The 13016-nt window shown below is 49.1% G+C and overlaps 1 protein-coding gene across 3 annotated transcripts in view; it reads right to left on the minus strand.

Annotated features, from left to right (window-relative positions):
* Positions 1–13016, minus strand: part of LOC142572796 (acetylcholinesterase-like) — a 184953-nt gene that overhangs the window by 25042 nt on the left and 146895 nt on the right. For all 3 annotated transcript variants that reach the window (XM_075682156.1, XM_075682155.1, XM_075682154.1), the window contains exon 4: positions 5770–5945. In XM_075682156.1, the coding sequence (XP_075538271.1) occupies positions 5770–5945 (176 nt within the window). The remainder of the gene's footprint in view (positions 1–5769; positions 5946–13016) is intronic.

Here is a 13016-nt window from a genome sequence, read left to right on the forward strand (position 1 = left end):
CACTCGTCGTCGGGGCGTGCGATCTTGTACGTTGTACCCGTGGCACTAGCGAATTATTTTCATCATCGAAACTAACAGAGAGAAAATATAGAGAGAAAGATGCCTGACAAAAATTAATAAGTAAAGGATGTTTCCTCCCGAACAAGGAATAAATAGAATAAATATAAACGTCAGCAGGTGTCTGCAACGTTCAAGAAATATCCTCAGGACGATGGGTCAAAGGTTCCTCAATCTCGGGAAGAAAAAAAACGCGGCCAATGGAAGCTTCCGGCAGACCTCACGAATAGCCATTGTGGGCACCCGAGAACCGTAGATACAGAAGCGGATAAAGGTCGCCATCCCTATTAGGACTTGGAAAAAAACGAAGGAAACGACGTGGGAAGTGCGGTTACAGGGAGCTGTCAAAGAGGGCTAGAAGAAAGGCTAAAAAAAATTGCTCGTGCGGAAACGAGAACCAGAAAGACGAATAATAACAACGAAAAACAAGAAAGGAAGGTCACAAAGGTTCCTCAAACGATACCACAATAAATGTGAAAAACAAATACGAGCGAGAATAGTAAAATGTTTTAGCTCGACCGTAAGCCAGGACAGAACTGTTCGAGAGGAAGACCGCACTAAAGGCGCGGCCCAAAGTCGAGGTCCGCCAGAGGGCCACTGAACCGACGGAGGAAGGAAAATAAGCAAGGAGAACGTTCACCGGGCCTTTGCCCTTTTGAAGATCTACTAGGGTCTCCGCTAACGCCGCAGATGTGTGTGGTGTGTGTGTGTGTGTGGGGTGGGGGGGGGGGGGGTGAGGTGAGCTTGTGCGTATTTATAGGCTCTCAGAATCGGTACTCTCTATCTGGGAGGTCAAGACTTACAGCGCCGTGGCGCAAGGTAAACTTACGTACGTCGTGGGCGCCCGTAGGAAGCGGCAGCTACATCATTCTGACACAGGATGCTCGGGTGGACTTTGCGTTTCCTTCGTCATGACGCATCGGATGTGGAGCGCCGGGGGAAAGTGAGGCCAGGGAAATGGCGAGGGTGACTGCTCGGAAGGAGAGAAAAGTAACTCCCTTGTTAGTAGCCGTGGACCACGGCGACCATGGTCCGAATTTCTATCAACTTGTTCGATAGTAAACGCCGTGTGCCATTGGTCGGCAGCCGTCCTTGATATTTCTAATGGTGGTGGTGGAGACGGCGGGTCGTATAACGATGATGTTGAGAACACGCGTTAGACTGGTAGTCGGGGACAGCACCTGCTCCTCCTGTAGCGCCTGTTTCAGGGTGTATACAGGGTGCCTCTATTTCTTTTCCTTTTTAGCTGCACCCAATCTTTAAGTATTGCCTGTGACAGATAGCGCCCTTGATTCTAACCCTTGATCTACGTTACTCGAGGAGGCGGACATTACTTCTACGAGAAATCAGAATAGGTAATTACGCTACATAATTACATAATTACGCTAGTTAACTCTGTAATTATTCACATATTTCAATATACAAATTGTAGCTAGCCAGTACGCGAAGCATACCCACTTTAAACGAATTCTGAGGACTGCATCAGTTTTGATATACTAATTTTCAAAATATCCGGCGAAATGCATTGGCTTTCCAGTTACTTTTCGTGCTTCGATGCATAAAACAGCGTTTTGTAAAAAAAAAGTGGGTGGAACAACGGTGAATTTTTACCGCAAGTTTGATGGCACAAATCTAGAAACCTGTCGGAACTGCCTCTGGTTAACCTCCCTGCCTTTCTATGCATCCTTTTCTCTCTCTCTCTAGAAACCGGTGCCATCCTCAGAATTCTTTCTAAGTCGACATGCCTTGCATACTCACTAGCTACAATTCGTAGATTAAAACATGTGTCATAATGTAAAAAGAAAAATAAGTTAATTAGCGTAAATATGGTAATTATCTAACTAGTAATTTTGATCTCCCGTAGAAATACCGGCCTCCTCATAGAGTTATTTAGATCAGGGGTTACAATTGCGTAAATCTGCCACAGGCATTTTTTTAGCAGGCACCCTACATATAAGGTGTCCCAGCTCGTTAGCCAAGCTATTCAACGAAAAAATAAATAAAGAAAATGCGGTGCAAGATAAGATTTTAAGACCTATGGTGTTCAGTCGTCAGACCTCTGACGATCAAACACCGTAATTATAATCTTGCACCATGTTTGCTTAATCTTTTCTGACGATCAAACACCGTAATTATAATCTTGCACCATGTTTGCTTAATCTTTTTTTCTTCGTTGAACAGCTAGGCTACAACTTTAGCTGCAGGGACACGCTGTGGTTTGTTAACACACGTCTGAGAGTCAACTGTGGCGAAGAAACACCAGCAGAAGGCGCAATATTTCCCTTCGATCGATCTGGTCGTCTTCAGGATGCACCAGACGTTGTGCACAATTGGGCGAAAATCCCTTCGTCCGATTGGCACCAAGTCATACGCCTCGCTCCGCAGTCTAACGCCGGCAGGGCCATATATGTATGTCTGCACAGAGCGGAGAAAGTGTGCTCCCGTGTACTCAAATCGACCAAAGTGGCGTACACGCCCATGGTGTTTCGATTCGGAAGAGTAGTGTACCTTCTTCAAGGGTTAGCCTCTTCATCGCGCGGGGTTCACGCGGCGGCATCCAAAGCTACCGACAATGGCAAGCGAATAGCCCAGCTCTTTTTGCGATTTGACAATTGTTTTGTTGCTGTTTCACTTGTAGGGGGCTTGGCTGAACGCGCGCAATGGAGTTAAATTTTTGTTTTTGTTTCAGGAAAGATCAATACACGAAGGCGTTCACAGAAAGTTGATCGTAAGTTCCTAGATTTCGGGGGGGGGGGGGGCGGTCTTTCGGTAGTTAGTGCGGTTGTCGACAGAATTGTTCTTCACAGCAGACATTTCGACAATATGCGCACCATGAGTCGGCTATAATGACTACGTTTCTGGACAGGACATGCATCTCTCGTTTTCGCAATGCACCAGTTATACCGGCCCCCTCTGCATCCTATGATGAAACTAATATCCCTATATAGTTGTCCATCCCCAGCTAACACGGACGGACGGAATCCAGAATAAAGCAGCAGAGCTATTTGCATCTCTGCGTTCGCGTAAACTTGCTGGTGGTTCTTGCAAGTTGTTTCCACATGTGCCACCCTTTCAAAGAGAGCAGACTGTTTAGAAAGTAGCCGATGGACAGTGAGGTTACACGTAATGTCTTCAAGCTAGCAGGTTGGGTGGACTCGCTGCCTCATATTAAGTTGAACTAAATCCAAGGACACGGACTGTGTTCGGGTCTCATCAGAAATGGGAGCGAGGGTGGCTACGGATTCTTCGAACCAAGGCTGTTCCCGTCGTGGGCTCACTGAACCGAAGGAGCTAAGTCAGTAATGCCTGAAATGATGCTGATTTCCGAACACCTAGAGATAAGCGGAAACCTCTCCTGCGTGAGAGAGAGAGACAACTTCATGTAGTCGCCTGCAGAACGACACCATGACTAAATGGCGCCGTGACGCGGGCCCTGACGTCTTCTCAGCGGGTGGTCTCTACTCAACTCCAGCGCGTGTTACTCCCGCGGTCGGTCGCCCTGTGGGGCAACGTTCCGTCGGTTTCGCTCGGCCTTTGTCTTTCAAGAGCCGCCGAGACCTGCTGGACGGCCCAGGTTTGACTGTCGTGGTCGTAGCATTCCGCCGCAGCCGCGAGTCGCGGCGGAATCGTTGTACTTGTCGAAGCCTCATTGGGGAACTTGGTGCAATCCCATAGGATGTGCGTCAGAGTGGCCCTCTCCCGCTGGCACACGCGGCACACATCACTCACATATAATTTAGGGTATAGATGAGTCATTAACACTGGGGTGGGTAAAGAACCAGTAATAACTTCCGAGCGCTGGAATTGGCTTCCCGGTGGTGACAACAGCGGGTTTTGGTATAAGATCCGACTTACAACGAGTTCGGAGTGTCGCCTGAGCATAAACGAATAATAATAATAATAATAATAATAATAATAATAATAATAATAATAATAATAATAATAATAATAATAATAATAATAATAATAATAATAATCACCACCATACAATCATCCTTAAGCCAGGTATGACGGCTGTGCCTAGGTCGGTGGCTAGACATAACTGTGATTAGGCTTGGGTAGACACGCATCATTCGACGGTGCGACGCTTGTTGTGCCACAGCGAAAGCGCAAGTGCTAGACGTGCAAAGAGAAGCCGCGAACATGCGCAGCGTCGAAGCACAAACGGACAGGGCGCGAACGCGGTCGCTACATTGATCTCGAAGGTGCGACGCCTGTTGCATTCCGGACCCTCTCCAGTGAAGCAGCTGGCCGGGCGATATCAGCGGGGTGGTCAGACGCTGCTTGGCGACGACGGTTCAAAGTCTCCCGCTTCCGTGCAACGCTCAGAGAAGACTGCCCGGCCCGACCTCGCTCTCATCCATAGCCAAGCTCGCACTGACTAGGCGAGCGCGCCGCCCCTCTTAAGCCCAGACCACACGTACGCTTGCGGACGCGCGCAAGCTCGCGTTCACGCGCCTACGCATGCGCACACGGTGCGGCATGGCTCGTACGCGTCGAAACGCGGCGTAATCTCCGGGAACAGCTCCTCTCTGTTATCGCGCGCTTGGGTTGCCTCGCGTCGGCGCGCCTGGCTACGCAGCTACGGCGCGGAGCGTTCAACTCTCAGTGAAGCAGATTTATATCGTGCAAGAATGTGGTTCTTCCTTCCTTTTTGCACTGATCCAACAGCTATAAAAATATAACAATTACGTTTATAAATATTGAAGCATCTTGAAACGCTGTCAGTAACAAAGTACGAAGCGGCGCCTGCCGAGGCGTCTGTGAGTGAGCCCAGTGAACGCGCGCTGTCGCGCGTCTTTGTGGATGCAAACCACCATTACTCGCGAGGCGCGGCAGGCGCTAGGCGCGCGGACGCGAGCTAGCGCGCGTCCGCAAGCGTACGTGTGGTCTCGGCATTAGCCACGCGCGTGGCTAGTCACGTGGTTAGGCGGCGACACAGCTGCGGACAGCGCATGCGCCAAACCGGCGGCGGAGCTCGGCGCGGCGAGTCACGTGATGCGTTGCTAAGCTACGGCGCAGCTGCGGTCAAACGAAGGTCAAATTGCTCGTGACTGCGAAACTCGGCACCCGGCAGTTAGTAAAGTTTTCGCTTTAAAACGGACGCTAGCGCAACCCCGCCAGTCTGCTATGGGAGCGCAGCGCATTCACCGACCAGCGTTCCAAGCAGCATTGCTTCGCGACCGACTTCCGCGATTGGGTCCGACTGCGACTGAACGAACGGGGCGCTCTCCAGGCGCCCTGCGCATTCGCCTGCGAAACAGGCGTCATTCGCCTCCTTTAAAGGAGCTCAGGGTGATATCCTTGGGATCGGCCGCTGACTCACACTGGGTGTTCCGCCTCTCTCCTTTGCTCTCTCACCCGCCTTTCTTCACTTAGGTCATAAAGCAAGCTTTATGTTAATAAACACTTCATTCAATCATTTATTCAGTCATTCACTCATACAGCAAATACGACGACGTAAACGAGTACATCAAGTCTGCTGACACGCAACGTTTGCGCATCACACAAAACATCATGACGGCGAGTTTTCATACACTACGCGGTGGTGCATTTCCACGCATTTATCGGACCCCGGCGAAGTCGCCGCAACGAGGCTAGACAGGCAGCCATTAGCATGATTCAGGAGAGTGCCTCTGGGTACCGCAAAAGAATGATGTCGTTTTAAAAGGAGCGGATCGAGAGAGAGAACCGCAAAGCACGTGTACCCACCGGAGAGGTTGACGAGGCGAGGTAGAAACTGTTGCCAGAAGGCACAATACTTTGCCCGGTGGCCGTATCCCACCAGGCTGGAGTTGACGGCCAGCGTCAGGTACTCCTTGCCGTGCGCCGTGTGCACGGGCCAGTAGATGCGCTCCCAGTGGCCCTCCTCGGACAGGCTCGGGTTCCTGCGCAGAGCGATCGGAGTGTGAGCCCCGGCCGGTGTGCGAGCCCCCAGCATGTTGCTCGGGCAAACTAGCCAACACAACGTGAACGCGATGCGTTCGTCTCGAACTCGTACGTGCTTTCGATGTTGCTATTATACCTCAGCACATGTGGGGGATCTTTACCTGCGGCAGGCTACTTTCGGATCCGATGAGCAGGAGAGAGCGAAGCGTCAGAAGCGGACGAAGTTTTCTTCCGCAGCAAGGTGCCGCGCCGTTCAAATCGGCTGTGGCCGCTTGTGCCACAGTTAATTTTAACCAAGGTTTAAGAAAACAACACGAGGATCCCGCACTCTGTGGGAATCGGTTTAAGTTGTTAAAGCTCTGCGCCCGAAGTGCCTTGATATTGTGCGTTTCAGCGAAACTGCAGTCTGTTCTGGATGTTTTCTTTAAGACCAGGCAGCGAGGACTATAATTAATAAGTTTCGAAAGAAAACGCACACAGCAAATTAAGTTAGCTGCAGCGTGGGTGTCATTTACCGCATTATGTTGAGAGCCAGCTACATAGGTCGGAATAGAAAATGCCTAAATTACAGCCCATAACCAAGTGCGTTTCTTGAACTTCACTGTATGAATGGTGCCTGCGAAAGGCTCTTCGACGACATAATTATATTCAGCAAGAGCACGAGCTAATAGACTCGGTTAATCGTTCAGGCAAAACACATCACATGCGTATCGGGATTCATTCGTCATCCAACTATTCATGTTTTTTTAGTATCATTAACTAAATAATTAGAAGTGTTGCGCCTTTAATTACTTCAGGTAACAATATGGACGATGGCACCGAATGGGTTTAGTGATTTTAGTGATTTTTTGTTGTCGTTAATACCTCTTGAGCACGCTGAATGAGGGACATACATGTACTGTTCTGGTTTCTGCATGCTCACGGAAATGACGAGAATGCTGACAGTAGCGTCATACGTGTATTCGCTTCTGTGTCAATCTTGCGTCCTTGTGTTGTTTGCGCTATACTTAGGCTCTAGCAGTATCTACCAATATGTCTTGTGGACCCGCCGTGGTTGCTCAGTGGCTATGGTGTTGGGCTGCTGAGCACGAGGTCGCGGGATCGAATCCCGGCCACGGCGGCCGCATTTCGATGGGGGCGAAATGCGAAAACACCCGTGTGCTTAGATTTAGGTGCACGTTAAAGAACCCCAGGTGGTCAAAATTTCCGGAGTCCTCCACTACGGCGTGCCTCATAATCAGAAAGTGGTTTTGGCACGTAAAACCCCAAATATTATTATTATTAATATGTCTTGTGTCTCGAGAGACTTCGGGGCGGGGCAACCCTTATCTCTGCTATCACTTGGATCTGGTGTCTGTCCGATGCTCGACGTGTTCTGTTCCTGTGTATCCAACGGATGACAGTCAGCCGCTTTGGATATGCCATGTTGTATAGGCTGTCTGTGAGGAGGCACTTGGAGTTGTTAGATCACGAAATGAACAGCTTCACTACTCCAGGCAATTGGTAATGGATAGCGCATCTCAGCAGTCATTTATGGGGTAAGTAACATTTATGGGTAACAAACATTCTTATCCGATTACCCCCGCTTTGCTGTGCCGTTATTTAGCTCCGTCATTATTCCGCACAACAATGGCGGCGAAAGAAAAAAACAGAAGAACAAGCTCACGAAAAAAAAAAAAAAAAGGCTACCCATGCTGTAAAGCTGGCTTCTCCGTTACAGGATGTTCAACGCCAAGAAGCATGCTTCTGCGTGTTCTCTGTCTTGATCGGTTATGGCCTACGCATACGCCGTAGAACACACAAACACAAAAAGAAAGAAAGAAAAGAGAAAAAGCAAACGTACTATTATTTTTATTCCGACATCAATTATACATAGTTTTTTTTTTATTGCGACATACATGAATTACATGGGCGCTCGAGGTGCATACGCGCCGTCGGCGTTATCGTGCTATCCTGCTATTGATGGCGCACGAGTGGGCCCGCGCGTGGATCATTATAAAAATACTGCCATGGTTGAACGCGGTTAAACCAAGTTTGTCGAGCGATAGCTCGGTTTTGCTTGCTTTGGGAAAGGACGAGACCATTAGTCCGCAGAAATTTAACTTTTTGTAGCAACAACTTCCGCATTTACAATTGCACCGCAAGACAACACACAGACGCTGCTCGGCGCCATCGGCGCTCTCGGCGCGAACGCGCAGTGAACTTGGATGCAGCCGGCGCCCCTGGCGGTGGCGACACGAAAGAGTAGCCTTGAGTCGCTGTTCGTTTTCACTGCACAGTGCATTAGGCAGGGTTAGTCGCAGTTTGACATTGGCTGAGCATGAAGGTCAGATTAAGGAAACCAGACGTTTTATGGATTTGCACTTGGAGTAATAGAACTATCGCTCTGAGAAGCTCCCAAAGAGAGCGAAGTCAAGCTAAAGTGGATGCACCTTCACGCTCCGCTCGCCTCAGTGGCAGAGAAAGGGCAGCGTCCGCTGCTGCCACGAGCGTCGTGCGCCCAGCGTTCCTCCCGAGCAGCTCTGCGCGCATCAACAACGCGGCGAACGTCGAGTTAAACTTGTTATGCAATCCTTCACTGGGACGGTGCAAAACGCCGCCGGTTTTGCCTTCGGTCGCATCCCGTGCACCGTCGAGGTGCGATGCCACCAACGCCGTCTGCCACGCTTCTCATCACGCTGGTGTTCCGAAACGCCTTCAGCGCACAACTACTCTGTCGTTCGGCCGTTACGGAATACGAGCACGAACTTATGAGTCTCAATCGCTCCGCGTTTCTAATGGAAATTCGCGCACCCTTCCGGCGTTCACTGTAATGACCATATGGTATGACGGCGCACAGCGTAGGCGCCTTTGATGCAGGCGGCAGGAAATAGCAGCGCTAAATACCATAGCACAGGTACAGAAGGAGGCATTGCGCGAGATTCCAGCGCCAATGTTGCGCTGTGCCTGCCCTCAGTCGGTCATTATTATTTACCTGCAGCCCTCGCCATTCTTGCCAGCGTCGCAGTTGCTGTTTTTGGAAAGGCTGCGGAGGAAGGCCCCCGCCGGGACGCGACAAAGAGCAACGGTGTTGGTAACGGGGCCGGGGAAGAGAGAGCAGAGGGTGCCTGCCTCGCCCGCATTTAGGCGCTGCGAACGGGAAGGAGAGGACACGTACGCAATACGACACGCCCACGGCCCGTGTGTAGCGTTCTTGCGGCTCTCGCGTCACGCCTCGCTCCGGACCACGGGTGATTGAAATTCGCTCGCTGCTCCTCATTCGGGAGGAAGGGGGCGGGGAGGCACGCGGTGCGAACGTTCGCGCCGCGTTCGCGTGCGTATGGGGAGCCGAACAAAAAAAAAAAATCGCGAATGAAAGAATTTGGGGAGGACGACGAGAAAGGCGCGAGAGAAAGAAAGAAACGAACGACGTGTTCTCCCGAACGAGCGCCTGGCGAAAACTGACGTGTACGAGCACGCGGGAAAACGCTAGCGTAGGCGCGCCCAACCGGTATGCGTGCGCCTAGAGCGTGGACAGCGTGCCTGGGCTCACGCAAAAGCACAGTGAAGCGCGCTCGAACTAAACAACGTAAACGCGCGCAATACACACACGCACTAGACACAAAACCGCGCTTGCGCGCTTGCCAAGAAGAAGAACGTTCGGGAGCATTCGTGCGCGCCCCTGCGTATTCAGGCTGCTTAAAAGAAGGTGGGAACGCAGCGCCATTGTTTCGCTTTCGATTTTGGCAAAGAGCGACGGCAGAAGACACAAGATATGCACGGGCGGTCCGTCGTCTTTGCTGGCTGCGTATAGTAACGTCAATAAGTATACTCATCTACGACACAAAGCCGTCCTTTCTTTTGTGAAAGACAGCGTATAGTTTCGTTATCTCCGGCTTCGTTCGCGTTCACTGCGTAAATTTCGGTGCGCGGTACGGCGAAGCAATTAAGAGGAAACAAAAGAGGCGACGACTGGCCGCCGATTTCACTGGAAGACGCGTTATGTTCAGAATCTCGGACGGGCCTTTGTTTCCCGTCGAAACAATGAAACTGCGCGAGCGACATTAGTTGGGAAAATGAAGCCGTCGTCACTGTGCACAGGGCCGCTGGAGACGCTTTGTTTACTTTCGTTTTGGGGTCAAGTCTTTACATTACTTCGTAGCCACTGTTCTTCGATGTCATTCGGTGGTATTTCAGCACGCCTAGCGACAAAAGAAATCCCATTAATAAACATGACAGCACCGCGAAGTTTCTGGAAGTTATTGTGTTTAGTACACGACAATGGATATCTGAATAGGTTTCGATGGCGACGGCCACTCCGATATCGTATTTTTATTTTTTGGTACGCAAAGTCCGTATACAAGGTCTTAAGAACAATCACATTCGGCCAATCAGTGAAGAATTATAACAACGCTTCGAAAAGTGTGTGAGAGCTGAGCATTATCGAATGGCAGGGAAGCTGTACACGCGTCCCTGTTTGCGTTGCATATTGGGCGGAAACCATTTGCATAAATATTTGCAAGATGCACAAAGCAGAACGAATGAGATGTAGAATGGGCTGTACAATGATGTGCCACAGACGAAAGAAGAAGCATTGCAGCGGCAATCCTTAATTAAGCCCTCTTGTTGGAGGCAGCTGTTGTACGCGTGATATATCGGGTGAAGGAGAGGCCGGTGGCGTAAGTTTCGCATTATCAGGAAGGCAGAACAAGTATTGTGTGGGAGAGGAGGAAAAGGGAATACTTACCAAACGACAAGTATCTCAACAAACGACAAGTCACACGTTGCATATTTCAACTCCCGTCTTTCCACCAAATAACCTCGATGTATGAAAAACAAGCAAAACGCAAAAAACTGGTAGAACATCGGCCGCCTAAAATCGCTGCCAACAAAGAGATGTTTACCAGTATTCTTGGTATCCAAAAACAAAAACAAAAAAAAAATTCACGCAGAAATTCATCTGCGAATTGTCGAAGTACGGGACATCATTGTACCGCTTGCTCATCTCCACGTAGCCAGGTGTCATTATCACTATTATGAAACTTGATCCGACCAGTATGAACCCTTATAAACCCTTATCAGTCGTTATCAACTTTATCCAACTAAATCCGAGCCTTACCAACCCTTATCCGTCGGTATCAACATTATCGCAATCGATTCGATTCTTATGAACTCTTATCTGTCCTTATCAACCTTATCGGACATGATACGACACTTATAAACTCTTATCCGTCCTTATCAATCCTATCGAACTTTACCCGACCCTTATATGCCCTTATCGGTGCTTATTAACCTTATCATAATTGGTCCGACCAATATACAGATTGTCGCTCTTCAGCACCTTATCCGTCTGCGTAGAGCCATTATCAACGGTGATGAAACCTATATAACCTGTCGTTATTCCTTATCAACTCATTGACTGCTTATCTGTGTTGCACGACCTGAAGCATATGAACCCTCGGAGATCAGCGTCATTGCGGTCCGTGAAGGAACATCCCAACGGAAGGCGCATCCCACGACCACCGAATGGGGGTTGTGGTGTGTTTCGAATTAAATTTTCACAAAATCACGTTTTTCCTGATGTCTACAGTGCTCCAAGACGACTCTACATGTGGTCCCAAAGAGGGCTTTTATTCAACAATCACCAAATCTTTAAACAAAGCTTGCAGAGAAACTGTTTTCCATTTACATTTGTTTTGTAGTCCAGGTACAACGCATCTATATGGTTCACATATATTCACATTCTGCAAGCGTAAGTGTTTAAAGGAAAAAAAAAGTGCGTGTTTAGCCCAGTGGGTAAGACACTTGGCTTCTGAGCGTGGGGTCGTAGCGTTCGAAACTCACCACCGTTAACGTTTTTGCTTTACATCTTTCCTCATCATCGTCACCCATCATGCGCCTTCCCTCTTCGCCATCCCCCAACGCAGAGTAGCTGGCTAGAGGAATGTACCTCAGGCCGACCTCTCTGCAGTTCACATCGTTAAACCTTTCTCTCTCTCTCTCTCTCCTTTGGAATTTATTTTGTTTTATACATTATTTTCTTCATAGCGATTAATCTTGCGTGACGCACGATCGGACATGTTTCCTCGTTGCGTAGGCATAAAAATGCTTACGAACTTAAAATGCAGATCACGTGCCCCGCGAGATCAATCTTTGAGATGCATTTTGCAGACTGCTAGGTGGCTGTCTAGCATCGTTTGAGGTTCCGCGAGGCGATGCCAGATGGACCAACGTGTTTCTGTAAGGCAAGTCATTATAGATAACGCGTAAAAATGACGGTTACAGATAATGGCGACGACGACAGTATGACGGCGACACCAATGGCATGACGACAGATGTATCGTTTCCCGGTGATCAGTCCTTACTATAGTTTGTAAATGTAGCTTATTCTTATCATAGTTTGAACACGTGGCCGGGACTAATTTGCGGTGTCTGATTCGTTCCAGCAGTGCTAATTTAGTCATGCAGTTGGTTCACGTACGTGTAGAGCTGTTGAGTTTCAACCTGACAAGCTTTGCGAGAGGAGCCGTGTTTCTTGTCTGGACAAAAACGTATCGAGCAGAGCTAATTTTCCCGCTCGGTAAGACTTGGCAACTTACCGCATTTCCCCATCTATTTACAAGACCGACGGTTTTTTGCCTGAACGCACAGGCACGCTGACCCAGCAATACGAAACCGGTTTACGTACAGAATGAAAACATTAACATTCCTAATGAAAGCAGCCATTGGCCTTACGATAGCTCGCTGCTCGATAGAGCAAAGAAGCCACTCTACCTTTGGCAGTATGGCTGATTGGACTAGCGGGTGATTCACCTTAGTGAGCGGACAGTGCAAAGGCGGTCGAGAACGTAAACATGACCAACACACGCTTACTTCTTTATCCGCCTTTGCGTTGTGCACTTACAATTTGTAACTACTGCTCTATTTCGCTCTGTTGTCTTACTTAAGTATAAGAGCAAACTGTGAAAGAGAGCGAAAAAAGTTGTAATTCACTCGAGCGCAGCACGATGTTACAAACGAGACGCGCACAAGTTTCTCAGAAAGATAGCTTCGAGCCTCAATAGAAATTTGTCCTGGTACAGGATTCAAAT

Source organism: Dermacentor variabilis, chromosome 2 (genome assembly GCF_050947875.1).
Source record: "Dermacentor variabilis isolate Ectoservices chromosome 2, ASM5094787v1, whole genome shotgun sequence".
In the NCBI taxonomy this organism is placed as follows: Eukaryota; Metazoa; Arthropoda; class Arachnida; order Ixodida; family Ixodidae; genus Dermacentor; species Dermacentor variabilis.